A 15,741-nucleotide genomic window follows, 5' to 3' on the forward strand; every position below is an offset into this window, starting at 1 on the left:
CTCCAGGTGCACCCCTTCACACGGAAGGAAATTCGTACCAAAAGCAAATTGACATCTATGGCTCCCTCTGTTCTGCAGAAATAGCTGCCTGTAAACACAGCTGTGAAAGCCTCCTAGCACGAGTATCTTTAGATATATCACTTCTTCTTACTGTTTAGAAAGGAAAAAAACCTGCATTTTCACCATATTGTCTGCTGAAGCTCCCAAACCGTGCTAGCCGTGCAAAGGAGCCAGGCTCCTGGCTCTGGCTTAAAGCTCCTCTAGAATCTATGCCTCCCCCAGCCATCTTTTTTTATTTTTTTTTTTTTCTTTTTTTCTCCTAAGAGGAAAAAGCAGACAGGTCTCTCTTCCATACCACCCCACATAGGACGATTTGGCCAATGAAGCCTGCAGATTTGGTGAGCCTGAGCAAGTGCCAGCTGGACTCACGCCCTCCCTACCGCCTCTGGTTCCTCCATTTTTTCCCTCCTATTTTTCCTGCTAGCTGTATCAGCACCTGGGAACTGATGTGTCACTGCTTGAGGTTACAGTGCTGAGCTCTTGTTTCGGAGCGTCACCAACCCTTTTTCCAGTCCCGCTGGTCTCACATGTACCTGGCACAGCAGAGGCACTCACAACCACATGGTGAAGAGTGTATTAGGAGCACCAGAGCTGTTGGTGAACTTAAGAGAGTAAACGATAGGGATGTCACTGGAAAAGGGCTATTTTCCTGCAGGTATTGTTTGAGGAAGCCTCTGGCTCGTTCACTGCCCTAAAATCTGACAGTCCCATAGGTGAACCCAGCACTGCCGTGATGTGTTGGGGGTTAGATCCTGCTTGGAGGGGGAAAATCCAGGAAGAAGAAGAGCAGTTGGGATGGTTGGGTTCAGCCTCAGGCACCGGGAAGGCTGGGTCGGCCCCAACAAACCTGTGAACAGCCGCCATTTCCAGCTCAGTGTGGAGGCTCTGGCATGCTCCAGGCGCCCGCTTTCACCCGGCACAGCACAGCAGCCTCCTTCTTTGGGCTTCTCCTGCTTTTCCCCTCACTGATCCCCTTCCAACATCCTCCAGGGGGAAAAAAAAAATTAAAATCCCAAAAAACTCAGTCTTGCTTGGAGCTTTCCCCATTCCTCCTCCCACCCAGGCTTAGCCCTCGGCAAACGTCTCTGCCCTCCGGGGCACGGCTGAGTGCAAAATAAAGCAAATACCACCCAGGATCAGGCAAGCCCACGCCAGGCGCTGGCACGCGTGCGGGATGAGTCACCTCCTGCCTGCTCTGCCTACACCCGGCAGCTTCCCAGAGAGGCAAACATCCACCGCCGGCGCCAAGCCCAGCCCGCGGAGCCTTGACCGTGGCGTCCCCCTGCCATGACGCAAGCTGATGCTCACCCTCAAAACCCTGGGGTTGTCCCCTCCGCGGTGGCCGAGACACCACCTGCCCGGCTCCTCGCTCTGAGTAAACCCCAGAAAGCCAAAATATTTCCCTTTTGGATGGCTAAACTGCCTCTAGCAGCATCCTACCTCTCCTTGAGAGGGGCTGTGCTCCTCCTCTCCCTGCTTCTTGCAGCTGGGAAAACACCCTTTCACCCCAGCCTCGCTCTCCCCACTCCATTCCTCTTTGCCTTAAACCCACGCCTCTCCTCTCTTTTCCTAGGAACTCTGGCATTTCACCACATTTTAAACACACGGGGCCAGATCCAGGCCAAAATACCATGCCAGTAGCATCACTGACTCCTGCCAGCCCAGGAGCGGGGATTTCTCGGCTCCACTGCCCTCTGCGGGTTTGTGCCACCATTTCCAGCCAGATCCCAGGGAGAAAAAAAAAGACCGGGCCGGTCTCCCAGCTCTGCAGGAAACAGAGGGCCTCACACCGAGTCGTGCGAGCAGAAAGCGTTTCCATTCAATCTGGGAGAGAAAACACAGTAAAATCAGCAAGAGGGAAATTTTACTGTCTTATTTATGTAACGCTCTCATCCCCTGAATGCCTCTGGCTCAGAGTGTTTTCGCCGCCAGGATGGGCAGGACTATTTCCAACAGCTCAGTACAGAATGGACAAAACCAGGGGGGTGCAGCTCAGATCCAGCCCCCAGTAACCCAGCACATTGCTTGTTTGATGGCCAGCAGCCCTCCCAGGTGCTGGGGTGAGGCTCTCCAGGGAGCCTGCAGCCCAGGTCCTGCCTTGCATTTTTATGGGCAAGCGTGACAAAGCCACGGAGCAGCTGCTGGGGAGCCCACGTTGGCCTGCGTTACAGGCTGGCAGCATCCAGCCGGCCCGGCAGAGCCGCAAACACGGCCGTTTGGAGAGCAACCTGTGCGGGTCCCGTGCCGCTGGATCCGAGTGCAGCCCGGCCCGCCAACGACTCACCCGGAAGGAAGGAAAAGCATCTGGGGAAAGACCTCCCTGCTGGGGAGACGTGTGGGGCCGTGCTGTAGAGGTGGAAAGCAACCAACCACCCGCAGCGAGAGTGAGGGGGTTTTTTGGGCACAAAAGCCTGGCTTTAGCCTCCCAGAGAGGCAGCAGATATCAAGCACAGGCTGGGAGAAGCCTCCTCGGCTCAGTTTTGTCAGCACAGGACAGTCTCATCAGTGTGGATGGGGAGAAAAATGCAGATAAAGGGATGTAAGGCTATCCCACTAAGAAAAAACACATTGTGAGCAGCTCCAGACCCAGTAAAAAGTATTTATTTCAACTACAATAAGCCCCAGGCATAGGGTGAAAAAATAGTTACAAAAGAAATCCCCCCCCCCTTTTACATATAAATATTAAAAATCCCTCTACATCTTTGCTTTCTGACTAGAGCAAGAAGGCGCCCCATGACACAACACGCAGCACCTGAGCTACCGTCAGTGGCTTCCTCTCAAAACCGCAAAAGGAATATTAAAAAAAAAACAAAACAACCAAACCCAAACCTTTAAGCAAGCCCCTCGCCCCCATCCCGGCCGGATCTCACACCGCTGCCAAAGCGGCTGCAGGAGGACGGAGGTTTCAGGCCGTGCTGTGAGTTCGGGACTTGCAGTTTCCCCGGGCGTAGAGGCTGGGCACGGTGGCGAGCGAAGCAGCGGCAGGAAGCGCCTGTGCTTGTCTGGGGAAGCTTTTGGGCTGGGAATTCATGGCTGACCTCGCGTCAGAGGGGACAGGAGGGAGAACCAGGTGCTTCATCCCCACCATCACCACCCTGGTTACATCTTTGGCACGTCAACTTTTCCCTTTGCACTCCAAAATTAAAGCTAATCCCAGGAGTCGTGGCATCCCGGCAGAGCCTTTCTGCAACCCGCAGCATCCTCCAGCCCCAGCCCCGCTGTCCCCGATTTCCCCATCGGCATTCTCCGAAGACGGGCCCTGCCAGAGAACCCCGGGATCTGGGCCCAGCTAGCTGCATCCGCAGCCTGGGCAGCCCAATCCAGCTTCCCCAGCCAACGGACTGTCACCGCAGGGTGCATCACCTACAGCTGCATTGAGTAAAAAAATTAATAAATATTATCTTTGACTAAAAAAAAAAAGGCTTTTAAATGCATTTTCCCTGAACTTTTCCAGTGTATTCTACAACACATGAAAAAATATATATTTCCCCCCCCAAAAAAAATATATTTTAAAATATTTTCCATCCTCGTGTGCGCATCTTTGGAGAGAGGAAGGTACGTCAGGTGTATTTAGACACGCAGCCGAACCCTCCAGCACCACGGCGTTCCCTTTACTGCCTCCGAAGCAGCTTTCTCCAGGGCAGCAGAGCAGGCTGGAGCGCTGCGTGTATAAATACAGGGTAGTGCCCATGGACACACCTGCCTCGACACGTAGCCCCGTCATGGTGGGAAAGACGACACCCCCAAACCAAAGTCATTTCACAAACGCACGAGGGGATGAGGAGTTTTCACAGTGGATCGAACCTCGGATGATACCGGCGCCACGGGGCGCCGCTCCAGCTGAGAGCTGGGCAGTTCATTGCATGGAGAAGTGGTTTGAGCCTCTCAAAAAGGACCGGGGAAATTCAGCCATCAGCAGAGGACGAAGCAGCTGGTTCCCTCAGGCGCTCGCCCATCACCAGACTTCGCACTTCTTGGGGGGATTCATAGGGGAGCCGAGGGGGCAGCTGAAATGTTCTGCAAACTCCCGGGAGTTGGAGACTGTGCCGATGACACGGAAACGTGAGGGGCTGTGGGGGTCGGTGATGAGTCCCTCGTGCGAGCTCTCCGGTGTGCGAACCGAACACCACACCTGCAAGCAGAGGGCAAGAGGCATGAGTGTCCGCGACCACAGGGCCCCACTCGGTGCCAGATGGGGCCTCCCGCTTGCACGATGGGCACCAACACATCTCAAGCCCCATCTTTGTCTCACTTCTTAACCAGCACCACCCCAATCTGGTTCTCCATCCACCACGCAACATCTCTGGAGACCTCAGTTTTGCCATCACACCCTCCCAACACCGTCCGGGTGCACTTCCACCCTGCAAAACCCTATGCATCCATCCTCACTGCCCACCACCAAGTGACCTACCTGGGCAAAGCCAACAAAGAAGAGCTGGTGGTTGGTGAGGCCGAGGGTCGGGAGAGTTTCCTCATTCCCATTCTTTTTCAGCCAGTTTTGGTATGCCTGGAGGCCAAGGACCACAGTAGGGTCAGGGGACGACACTGACCCCACCATGCTGTGCCACTCACCACATGTCCTCAGCCCCGCAGCCCTACCCGGTAGGCAGCCTTGAGGCCCCCGTTGTCAGCGATGTTCTCCCCGAGGGTGTGCTTGCCATTGACGGCCTCGCCGTTGACGGTGTAGTTGCCATATTGCTCCACCATGCACTCTGTCTGTCGCTTGAAGGCTTCCACCGAGGAGTTCTTCCACCAGGGACGCAGGTTGCCGTCCTTATCATATTCCCGGCCTGCCAAAAACCACAGTAGGTCCTTTGTCACCTCAACAGCCACCCCACTGGCAGCCCACCCGCCCGGCTGTGGCCATACCTTGGTCATCAAAGGCATGTGTCAACTCATGGCCCACCACCACGCCAATCCCACCAAAATTCAGTGACCTGCAGGAGGGCGATGTTGAGGTTTAGAGAGCAGCCGCTGCTCCCCACAGCCATGAAATGTCACCTCAAGTTTTGGGGCAGGAGGAAATTTGGGAATCCTGCCCTCCCTAGGGTCTTACTTGGGAGACGCACGGGTGTAAAAAGGGGCCTGGAGGATGCCAGCGGGGAAGACAATCTCATTCTTGGTGGGAGAGTAGTACGCATTGACCGTCGGAGGCGTCATGCTCCACCTACGGCAACACGGACACAGCCAATGTGGCAGCACAAACCCATTGCTGATGTTTGCTCTGACACCATGCGCTTATCACTGTGCACAGCATCGGCCCAAATGTAACTCCCAAACCCAGCGTGGTCTGGTGGACACCAAATCCCAGTGCTCCAGGTACTATGATGTTCCCCGCCAAGCGCAATGGGGAAGCAGAGCTGAGAACTTACTGGTCCCGGTTCGGCGGTTTCCGGAGCTGGTCAGCAGTGACCCTGGCTGAGAAGTTGTAAAACTGCATGACGTTCTCAAAGTAGAGGTCAGACACGGCCTCGTACTGCAAGAGAGCAAGGTGTGAGTGGCATGTGGTGATCGCCTGGCCCCGCTCTTGCTTCCACGGTCATGTCTGAGCCTCTGGAGCCAGCTAAGTTACAGCCACTCTTGCTTCTCCTCCTCTCCAACATCTGCAGAGTCTCGGGAGGGCAATGAATCACCATTACAGGAACCAGCTCCTCCTCTTCCCGGGCAGGGATCCCGAGAGCCCCAGCCACCCCAGGACTGGCCCACAGCTCTCTGGGAAGTTCCCAGAGAAGGGCCAAGGACATCAGTGAGACCCTTCTGGAGGAAACCTGGGGTTCAAGGCTGCCTCGAGGCCATGGTGGTGGGCACATGTCCTGCACATGCTAGTGGAGGGGGGAATAGGAGACATCTGACCAACTCACATCATTAAAGACTTTATCCAGCTCCTTGGGGTCCATGATGAACTTGGGGTAGCCAATCATGTTGTAGATGGCATCTGCCTGGGGGGTTGACAAGGACCAAAGTGCTTTTGGTGCCCGGGATAGAAGGACAGGCTCACCCAGCTCCACCACCCTCCACCATGACCCCCTCCTCCCCAGAACTGCTGCCAGCACCTCACCTTCTCTTTGGCCGATTTCCTCGTCTCTTCGTCCATCCACTGCAGGGTCTCCAGGCTTTCCTCGAAGGCTGTTTTGATCTCCGCAATCATTTCCTCTGCCTAGACAGAAACAAGGTGACACAGTGTTGGGCCAGAGAGGCAGCTTTGCACCCTGGAGAGTTCAATGACCCTTCACACCGGTGGAAAGGAAGAGGCCGGGATGCCAAGACGGCATATGGACCAGTGAGAAACCCAGCGAACAGAGCTGTGTGGTGGACAAAAGGCAGGCAAAGAAACACTGGCTGCCCTAACCGTCCACCATCGTGGTGGCTCACATGCTGCTCGACTGGGGACGTACCACCTGCTTGCTGTCCTCGGCGAAGGTGGCCTTGACGAACATGGCCCCCAGGGCGAAGCCCAGGTTGTTGTCAGTGTCACTGATGCAAAATTTCCAGCGCGGGAGGCAGGTCTGCACGGGACAAGAGATGGCCGTCAGCAGTGGCACGGCCAAAGCCCCCCATCTTCCCACCCCATTGCCCCACTGGGAGATGAGGTCTACATCCATCCCCCTGCGCTGGAGCTGCGATCCCAAAACCTGCCCCGCATCTCTATTTTTTTGATCCAACACGATAGGGACTTTGCTTAAAAAGCTATCACCATTTTATGGCCATTCAGGGGTGTTGGGGACTCCTGTCTCACCTTCTTCGTCCCGTACATCACTTCCATGAATTTTTCCTCAGCATCCTGGAAGCGCTGGTCGAGGAAGGGGCTGGTTTTCCGCACCAGGTTCCAAATCATGTAGTTGTTGAGGAGACTGTGGCAAGAGGTGGTGAGCGGGCAGCAGGACACACCTGACTACCCCAGGCACCCCGCTGCACATGGTGGGAGCTCTCACCATTTATCGGTGGCCAGGATGAGGTCGGAGACCTGCTCCAGGTACTCCTTGGCATAGACCACGACAGGCTCCGACTCGTTGAGCTCCACAGGGTAGAACACCGTGGCGAGGAAGGGCATCCAGTCCACAGCTGGCGCCAGCTCCTGCAAAAGCCATGCCGCTGCTTCGGACCCAAAAACCATCAGGAGCTTCCCATGCTGGAAGCCGCTGCTTCAGCCCCCGTTTGAGGGATTCAGCCTGTTCCCATAACAGCAGCATCCTCCAAAGGTCAGAGGGGAGTAAACTATTTCCTCCCGCAAAGGAAAAAGAAAGTGGGGTGGGTGTCAAAAATGTTGACACAACCCATTAGGGCTCCTTTGGGGACACGGGGAGGTGACCGGCCTGATGTCTTGCAGCCGGACTGCAGGCAGTAGTGCTGGGAGAGCATTAGTGCCACGGCAGGACAGCCGCCAGCCCCAGGGGTGGTCCCGAGGCCGGGAGGAGCGGGTCAGGGTGGGATTTCCCCAAGGAGGACACAGGCCAAGCTATTGCACAAGAGCTTCCCAGGCAGTGTTGGGCTTCCTCAGAGAGGAGCTGCGTCACCTCCACCCATCTGCCCCACTTCCCAAACCACGGCAGAGCAGGGAGGCTCACCAACCCCATCCCACCTTCAGGTCTCCAGCTGTCATTTTATGGTAGATGACCTCCTCATCCCGGTGTTTCTCCTGCGGGATGGTAATGTTGGCCAACGCTGTCTCGAAATCCAAGATCTGCTGCATCTGCTGCCGTGTCGACTCCTCGTCGGTGCCTCCCAGGAACATCCCCAGTTGCACCATGTAGTTCAGGTAGCCAGCAAGCACCTACACAGTGGGATGGGGGGGCATCAGCATGGTGGGTGCCACCCACCCACAGCACCTCCCTGGCAAAGCCAGATTCCCCCCAGTGACCTTACCTTCTCATTCTCCGTCTTGTTTAGGTAGTAATCCCGCGACGGCAGGCCTAGCCCTGACTGATCCACCTGGATGACGTTGCTGTTGGAGTTTTTGGAGTCGGCGCTCACGTAGACGGAGAAGAAGGGTGAGGTGCGGTAATGCGCCGTCACCTCCCGCAGCGTGGTGTTGAAGTTGTCCCCTGCCCAGGGACCTGTGATGTTCCAGCCGCCCAGCTGGGGACAGACAGCAACCAGCTTTTGGTTAAGGAATGACCACCTGGAGTTCCTTAAATATATCCTCAACACCCATCCTGGGGGAAACATCTTGCAATGGGGCTAAAAAGGCCAGGAGAGGCAAGACCTGCCTACAAAGCCCTGCTTCTCTCTGCCTGCCTACCATGGGGGATACTCTGCCCCAGGAGCACCGGGAACAGGGTCTGGAGGGTGCTTGGGCTGCCCATAAATTAGCTTTTTCCCCTCATTTTGCAGGGGGAAGACGGCTTTTCCACAAGGAGGGGGATGTACCTTTTGGATGAGCTCCATGAGCGGGGCAGCGCGCAGCTCCTCAATCTTGCTCTCATTCATGCAGGCTTGGTAATAACGCTGTGCCTTGCGCTCCGCCTCGCTCGACACGTTGGCCGTGGTGTTTTCTGCGGGAGGTACGTGGGGGGGGCTCTCAGGGGGTCTCCGAGGACAGGCACCCATACCCCCACAGGGCTGCTGATGCACACTGGAGCCCCCATCCTTCCACCGGAGAAATATTCAGCCCCATTTGGGGCAAAGCCAGGCTCTGAAAAGGCTCCGAGGATTGCCCCACCAGCCCCCTGCATGCCCCCAAGAGCATCCCACGGTTCCCAGCCCTTCCTGGCCTCCTGCCACCATCTCCTCTCCCACCCGCAGCGACTGCTCCGGCTCTTTGGAGCAGAGAGATCAAGAAAGGAAAAACAAAAAGCATTTTTCCAGGAGCCCTGATGTTGCCAGCATCATCCAGCCCCCTGCGCTGCCCTTGCCCCTGTGCTGGCACTCTTCAGCCCTCTATTATTTATTCCTGCAAGAAGGAACAATAAACCCATTTTTGTCCTCCACCTCCAAAACCATCATTTTATTCCCCCCCTTAAAATTCTGCTTCCCCAGAAGTTGGGGGGTTTTGTTTTGGGTTTTTTTTTGTTTTCCTCATGACACAGCTTGCACCTTTGGCTTCCCAGCTGTGTGGGTTTATTAACTAAAGGTCCCTCAGTTCTGAGGAATTCGAGGAAATGCCGAGCATGACCACTTGGCTGGAGGCCCAGTCCCTTCTCCCAGTAAAACCAGTGCCAGATTTCTGCAGGAAGAGCTGGGGACGAAGCCATTCCTGCGCCACCCCCCTTCTCCCGAAAGACACCGCTCTTCCCAGACCTTCTCTTTTCAGATAATCAGTCCCAGCACAGTGGAAAGTGCTGATAAGGAGCCAGTTGTTTGCTCAAAGCTTGAACAAACCGTCCCCACCAGTTGCTTGGATAAGCTGTCCTGCTTCAGTGTTCACAATCCTGGCTGGGCCCAGGATCCTCCCTCCACTGGGGGAGTTTTGGCCCCCCAAAAATGGCCCGACTGGCAGCCAGCCCCCCAGAAAGGCTGCTCACAAAGGCTGGAAGCTATAGCAGGAGGGAAAAAACCCATGACCTTGGGGTGATACGGCTTCTGGGTGTAGCCTGGGGTGCAAATCCTGCATTTCAGAGCTCTTGGGAATGCTGCCATGGGGTTTGCGGACCCAAGGCCGGGACCCTTCCCCTGCTTGGCACTGAAGAGCTGCAACACTGCGGACAAAAATCCCAGGGGCATCCTGGAGAGCAAACACAGCCAGGATCTGCTTCCCAATGTTCTCGCAGCGCGTGCGTCATGGCTTGGTTTCACACTCATCCAACCTAACGTCCCCACGGGCATGTTGTCAGCATCCCCTAGACCTAATGGGGCTCCTTGGCACCGTGGGGATCCCACCACTCCCCTGTACTCACCCAGCAGATGCTTCATGATGGCCTGGTTGTGCTCCCAGAGGTTGTTGAAGGTGCCCCAGCGTGAGTGGCCGTCAGGGAGGGGGTTGGCTTTGATCCAGCCCCCGCAAGCATAGCCAAAAAAGTCCTCGCAGGGATTCACCGCCCGGTCCAGCGAGCTGAGGATGGAGCTGGTGACGGAGATGCAGGCTTCCGACAGGCACACAGCGGGTGGCCCTGGGGGTGAGCACGATGGGTTCAGCTCCTCCGTCACGGAGCGACAAGCTGCACCAGGGAGCGCCCTGCCCCATGTCCAAGCATCCCACCCCAGGGCGAGGGATGCGGGCAAATATCCCACTTAATGCCCGAGCATCCTGCCCTGTACCTGAGCATCCCTTTCCAGGGCAAGTGATGTGGGCGAGCATCCCATCCCATGCCCAAGCACCCTGCCTGGCACCCAGTCATCCTGTCCCAGGGTGAGGGATGCGGCAAGCATCTCATCCTATGCCCAAGCATCCTGTTCCGCGCCCAAGCATTCCTGCCCTGGAGTGAGGGATGCATGTGAGCATCCCACCCTGCACCCAAGCATCCCATCCCAGGGAACCCCCCAGTAACCCAAGGTCAAGGGAGCAGAATCCCTGTGCAGTACAGGAACTTACGGGCTCTGTACTGCAAGATGAGACCCAGCAGACACGCCGCCAGGACGGCTGCCAGCACCCCCACCAGCACCACGAGCTGCTTCTCGGTGCGCGTCCGCTCAGCCCAGCATCCAGGGCTGCTCCTCGAGCTGCGGAAGTTCACCTGAGGGAAAAGCAGCAACGTTTCCCCACTGGCAGAAAAACCCACTGACTCATCCCCCATTTTGCTTCCTACAGCCCACGGCACAAATTTGGCCCTCGGTGAGGGATCCAGCATGGTTCAGGCTGGGAAAGGCAGCAGCTGCCTTCCAGAAACCAGCCAGGAAGGGCGGCACAATGGCAGGAAAGGGAGCAGGACGAGTGTTTCGGCAGGCTCACCTGCTTCCCTGTGCCACCCCAAACCCCTCCTTGAGCACAGCTATAACCCCCCGGGTGGTCCCCGTCCCCACCACTGGCGCTGAGACAGGGTGGGGGCCACGGCGGCGGGAAGTGCCGTAACAGGATACACCCACTCGTCCGAAAAACATCCCCAGGAAACATCCCGATGCAACGGCGAGCAGAGATGGCCCCACCAGGGAAAGCAAATCAGTGGAGCTCTGAGTTTTGGGGCAGAAAACACCATCCTAGGCAGAGACCAAAGGGGCTGGGAGAGGAGCCAGCACTAAGAGCATCGCTCTGGCCCCAAATCTTTCCGGGTGAGGCCGGATGCTGGCAGCAGTGGGGTTTTCTCCTCGCCACCCTTGGCCCTTTTAAAGCCGCTTTCCCGCTGCTCCGGGAGGAATTAACCTAATCCCCTTTTGTGCGGGGACAAAGCTCCCACCACCATGATAATTTCTCACCACGGCCACACCGGGAACAGGTTTGGCCGGCAGAAAAACTGGGTGCTGTGGCATTGCAAACAGCTGAGCCAGGATCTGGCCCCACGGGCTCCCCCACCGCTGGCGCCGGGTGCTGGGAAAGGCGCAAAGGGCAGCGGCGGCAGGAGCCACAGCTCTGCTCACACTGGACTTTGCCCGATGGAAAGGCTGGTCCCGGGTGGAAAACCCTCCTGCAACCCCCCGCTGCTGCTTGCCAGGACCTAAATACCCTTTTTTCCCCCCACTAAAACACCCATGAAGCCCTACCTGGAAGCCGTTGGGGTACCCATCACCTTCACCGATGGAGTCCAGGGGGTCTTCATCATCCAGCGTTGCCCGCTTGTAGCTCGACATCTGCACAGGGAGATCAGCAAATGAAGGTGCTCAGTGGCTCCAGGCCAAGGAAGAGGAGGAGGAAGGAGGGTGAGGAAGGAATACGCACCCTCTAAAGCCGCTTCCTCCTCCGGGGAGCTAAATCCCGAATGGCTCCGGGGTAGCAAAGCGCTAAACAAACGCCGTAGGAAGGTTATGGAAAGCAAGGAGGGCCGGAGCCAAAAGCTGAGCGAAGACCGAACCCGCCTCGCTTTCCCCTGGGGCCAGGTTGTGCAACCTCCCCTTCAGCCTGGAATAACGCTGGTTCCTCCTCCACCAGCTCCCAGCTCCGAAACGGGGAGAGGGACCCCCTCAGTGCCAGCAACACCCCCCGTCTGCTGGGGACCTAAGAAAGGCTGGTAGCGGAGAAAATGGCTTTTCACTCTGAAACTACCGGCTTGCTCGTGCTCCACGCCCCGTCTGCAAACCGTGCACACCCCGAAACACCCCGTACGGTCCCTCTGAGCACCCAAGGGCAACGGCACCTTGAATTCAGGCTGCCAACGGGCTCCCTCCCAGCTCACCAGCCCCCCGGGTGTTATTGCGTGCCAGTGCCTGCCTCTTATCTTGCCCCCCCCCCAGCAGAAAAACAAGGCAAAACCTCATGTGTTGGCGGCCAGCCCTTATCGTGCCGCTGCCGTTTCCTTCCCCCCTGGCACAGCCCTGCCATCCAGCCGGATTGTCTCCCGTCGGGGAAAACAACCCTTCGCCCGCCGCCGAGGGGGTGAGCATCCCAAAACCTACCCCGGCCCCTGCCACCGATGTGCCAAGTGGCACCAGTCACATCCCTTCGCCCCCAAAGGGGCGCAGGGCAGGGGTCTGCGCCCATCCAGGTGTCCCCATCCTGCTGCCGCTGTCCTCAAAGGGACACTGAGCTCATCCGAACCATGCCTCAGTTTCCCCTGGTGGGAAGGTGCATGCAACAAAAGCGCCAGTTCTCAGCCCTGTTTCTCACAAGGGCCTTCCCAAACCTCCCCTTGCATGACTTAATAACTAATCCCATCCTCTCCCCGGGTCCCAAATCACAGCCTGGGTTTAATTAGCCACAAAACCCACCTGGGAAGGAAAACAAAGAATTAAAAGAAAAAGGCAGTTTCCTTCCTTGGTTGTGCAAAAAGCTCCATTTCCAGCCCCAAAATCACCCCTGGGTGCCTGCCTTGAGCCTGCAAACCGTGGAGGGAAAAAGCTTTAACTGCAAGATTTTATCGCTGGTGGAATCTGATTTTAAATTATGGTTTTTTCCATCCCCTTTCACTTCCCCCCCCCCATTTTCGCACTTTGGCTGAAATTTGCAGTTCCGGGCACGCAGGGTGCAGGGGTCCACAAAGCCCCCATCGCTCCAAAGCGCCAAATTCCTGGAGTCCCAGCTTTCGGCCAAGGCTTTCACTCTGTTTCCTGAGGAAATGAGGTTTTTGGTTTTTTTTTTTTTCAGTGATCCCCCACCCCACCTGCCTGCCCCAGCCTGAAAGCAGCAGCAAAAGTGGACCAAAAAAAAAAAAAACACAAAACAAAACCAAAACCCCACCACTTCCCCTCCCCTCCCCCAAGAGACATGATGGCTCAACCCCATATTAGACATCAGAGAATCCAAGGTGAGCTTGACCTGCCCCCCGCCAAACACCCCTGGGAGGGCACCAGGATCAACCCCCAGCATCCTTAATTTGGGGGAAATTGGACCTGGGAGGTATTTTTAGCACCCACGCTCCCCCCTTTCCTCCAGATGGGGGGCATGGGGGCAGAGCAGCACCCATGGGTGCTCCCCACCCTGCAACACCCCTTTTTGGATCAAAAGGGGGAGGTTTTTTGTTTCCCCCCTGCCAGCTCTGTTGTGAAACCACAAGAAAAACGCGTTTCCCCAGCTCCAACAGGGTGGGGGGCACCCAAGGGCGCCGGGGGCACCCACACACCGACCCCCCAGCCAAGGCACTTCCACCCTCTGTATAAGTTATAAAAGTCTCAGCAGGGCCTTAAATCGGCTCTTTTCTCCCCCAAATCGCCCCTTGGCCTTACAAAAGGCCCCACCAAGCGCCAGGTGCCGGCGGCGCCCCCCGGGCCCGCGCCGCCCCTCACGGCGGCACCGGGGCGCGCGCGCCGCCGCCGCCCCCCGCTCCCGCCCGGGCGCCATTTCGGAGCCACCATCGCCGCTGCCGCAGGTGATGGCGCTTCTCTCGCCTCCCCCAGGCCCACCCGCCCGCCCCTCAGCGGTTTGCTCCCGAGTGCCGCCCCCCGGCCCAGCAGCACCCGCCCCCCAGCACCCATGGGTGCCCCCTGCACCTCCGCGGCTTGGAGTCAGCGCCCGGCGCGGCTCAGCCTTTTAATTAGGATGCTCGGGGGGAAATTAGCAATGCCTGGGTTAATTAGGGGGGCGGGGGGGGGGGGCACCCAGTTTTGCAGGGAGCCCTGGCTGCAGATAAATTTTAAAAAACTTTAAAAGGAGCAAAAAAGGGTTAAAGTTTACCAAGAGAAAAAAAAAAGGGGGGGAGGGAGGAGCCCAGTTTGGGGTTGTCTGCAAACAGCCCCCCCCCCCCCCCCCAACATGGGTCCTGCGGGGTGGGGGGGCACCCCTGCACCCCTCTGCTTGCCGACGGAAACCTGGGGGTTTGGGTCGAGAGCTGGGTGCTGGGGTGGTGATTTGAGCGGGGAGCACCCACTTTTGGGGTCCCCCCCCCGCTGTGGGGACCTACTTGCCACAAAGTAAACCCAGCTGGGGGAGTCGAGGTTGGGGGGGGGGCACTAAGGGGTGCAAGGGTGGGGGGTCCCTTGGGGGGGTGCAAGGGGGGTTCCCCTGGGGGTGCAGGGAGGTCCCTTGGGGGTGCAATGGGGGGTTCCCTTGGGGGTGCAATGGGGTCCCTTGGGGGTACATGGGGGTCCCATGGGGTTGCACCGGGGGTTCCCACGGGGTTGCAATGGGCATCCCATGGGAGACGCATCGCCCCACGCCCCGGTTTGGCCAAGTGACCCAGAGCCGAGCACCTCCGGATTTGGGGTGTCGGGAGGGTCCCCCACTCACCGTGGCTGCCACCCTGCTCCCACCGGCGTCAGCCCCCGTTGGGGCGAGCACCCGCCTGAGCCCTGGCGCAGCTCGTTACGCCGCCGCGGCCTATGGAGGGTGACGAAGGGTGACGAGCAAAGGATGTACCTGGGATGGGAAAACCAATGGGGCCGACGGGAGGGACGGGCTTCCTTGCTCGCCTCCTTTAACTCTTTCGGGGGGCCCCAAACCCAGTTTTGGGGGGTCCCCATGTTCCCCCACAGCTGCTGAAAGCATCCCCCCCCCCCGGTAAATCACCGCAGCTCACCCGCCGGCAAAGGGATGGGGCGTTTCTCCTGGGAGCGTGCGATCCTGCAAGCGTGAGATCGTGCGGTTTGCAAGTGTGCAGGCAGACAATGGTGCAAGCGCCCAGTTCTGCAAGCGTGCTGTTGTGCACCCGTGCAAGCACGTGGTTGTGCAAGTGTGCAACTGTGCAAGCAGTGCCTGTGCAAGCAAGCGGTTTTGCAAACAGCCAAGCACGCAGTTGTGCAAGGGGGCGCACAGGAGGTTTTACAAGCATGCGCGCGGGCGACTGTGCAAGCGTGCAACGCACGCTCGTGCAAGCCTGCAGTTTTGCAAGCGCGCAATTGTGAAAGCTTACAAACGTGCAAGCGTGCCAGCGTGCCAGCGTGCTCCTCGGGCTGCAGCCGTGCCCCCCCCCCCACGGGGTGTTTAACAGCCCCTCGAAGGGTTCTGGGGTTCAAGCCTGGCCAGGTTGGTGCACGCGGCCTTGCAGCGAGGAGCTCCCCAGGCTGCAGCTCTCCCTGCGCTGGATCACCGGCAGGCACCCACAGCTGTGCTGCATGGGCGGGGATGGGGACGGGGGACACACACACACACAGTGCCACCACCCCGGACCCCTGTGCCGGCCGGCCGGGCTGAGCACTGACACACTCATCTCACGCATGGAACTACAAACCTCTTTGCTGGGCTGGGAAAGCGCGGGGGGAGGGGGTGGGGAGGGGATGGGGAGG

The 15,741-nt window shown here is 57.9% G+C and overlaps 1 protein-coding gene across 8 annotated transcripts; it reads right to left on the reverse strand.

Moving 5' to 3' along the window:
* Window positions 1-2,639: 2,639 nt before the first annotated feature.
* Window positions 2,640-15,219, reverse strand: ECE1 (endothelin converting enzyme 1). 8 transcript variants are annotated; one of them, XM_064470675.1, is made up of 20 exons: window positions 15,036-15,219; window positions 14,747-14,875; window positions 13,014-13,131; window positions 11,632-11,718; window positions 10,529-10,670; window positions 9,894-10,106; window positions 8,428-8,552; window positions 7,924-8,136; window positions 7,640-7,831; window positions 6,993-7,135; window positions 6,797-6,911; window positions 6,456-6,566; window positions 6,119-6,217; window positions 5,922-5,999; window positions 5,433-5,536; window positions 5,117-5,227; window positions 4,930-4,997; window positions 4,660-4,850; window positions 4,472-4,567; window positions 2,640-4,192 (listed from the first exon to the last, which is right to left on the reverse strand). In XM_064470675.1, exons 4-20 carry the CDS (start codon window positions 11,716-11,718, stop codon window positions 4,016-4,018), a joined length of 2,265 nt encoding a protein of 754 aa, XP_064326745.1. In that variant the 5' UTR covers window positions 13,014-13,131; window positions 14,747-14,875; window positions 15,036-15,219; the 3' UTR covers window positions 2,640-4,015. The 8 variants fall into 8 exon arrangements, with proteins under 8 accessions (XP_064326745.1, XP_064326741.1, XP_064326738.1 ...); XM_064470671.1 differs by lacking the exons at window positions 13,014-13,131; window positions 14,747-14,875 and adding an exon at window positions 11,807-11,868 and having other exon boundaries at window positions 15,036-15,052; XM_064470668.1 differs by lacking the exons at window positions 13,014-13,131; window positions 15,036-15,219 and adding an exon at window positions 11,807-11,868 and having other exon boundaries at window positions 14,747-14,836.
* Window positions 15,220-15,741: the final 522 nt, after the last annotated feature.

This window comes from Phalacrocorax carbo, chromosome 20, assembly GCF_963921805.1.
Source record: "Phalacrocorax carbo chromosome 20, bPhaCar2.1, whole genome shotgun sequence".
In the NCBI taxonomy this organism is placed as follows: Eukaryota; Metazoa; Chordata; class Aves; order Suliformes; family Phalacrocoracidae; genus Phalacrocorax; species Phalacrocorax carbo.

Bases quoted from the DNA above. Each gene is read 5' to 3' on its own strand.
- ECE1 (XM_064470675.1), bottom strand. From the start codon at position 11,718: ATGTCGAGCTACAAGCGGGCAACGCTGGATGATGAAGACCCCCTGGAC. The intron at 8,137-8,427 runs GTACATCCCCCT...GTCTGTCCCCAG, and splicing joins TCATGGAGCTCATCCAAAAG to CTGGGCGGCTGGAACATCAC. The intron at 7,136-7,639 runs GTGGGATGGGGT...TGGCTTTTGCAG, and splicing joins TGACAGCTGGAGACCTGAAG to GAGCTGGCGCCAGCTGTGGA.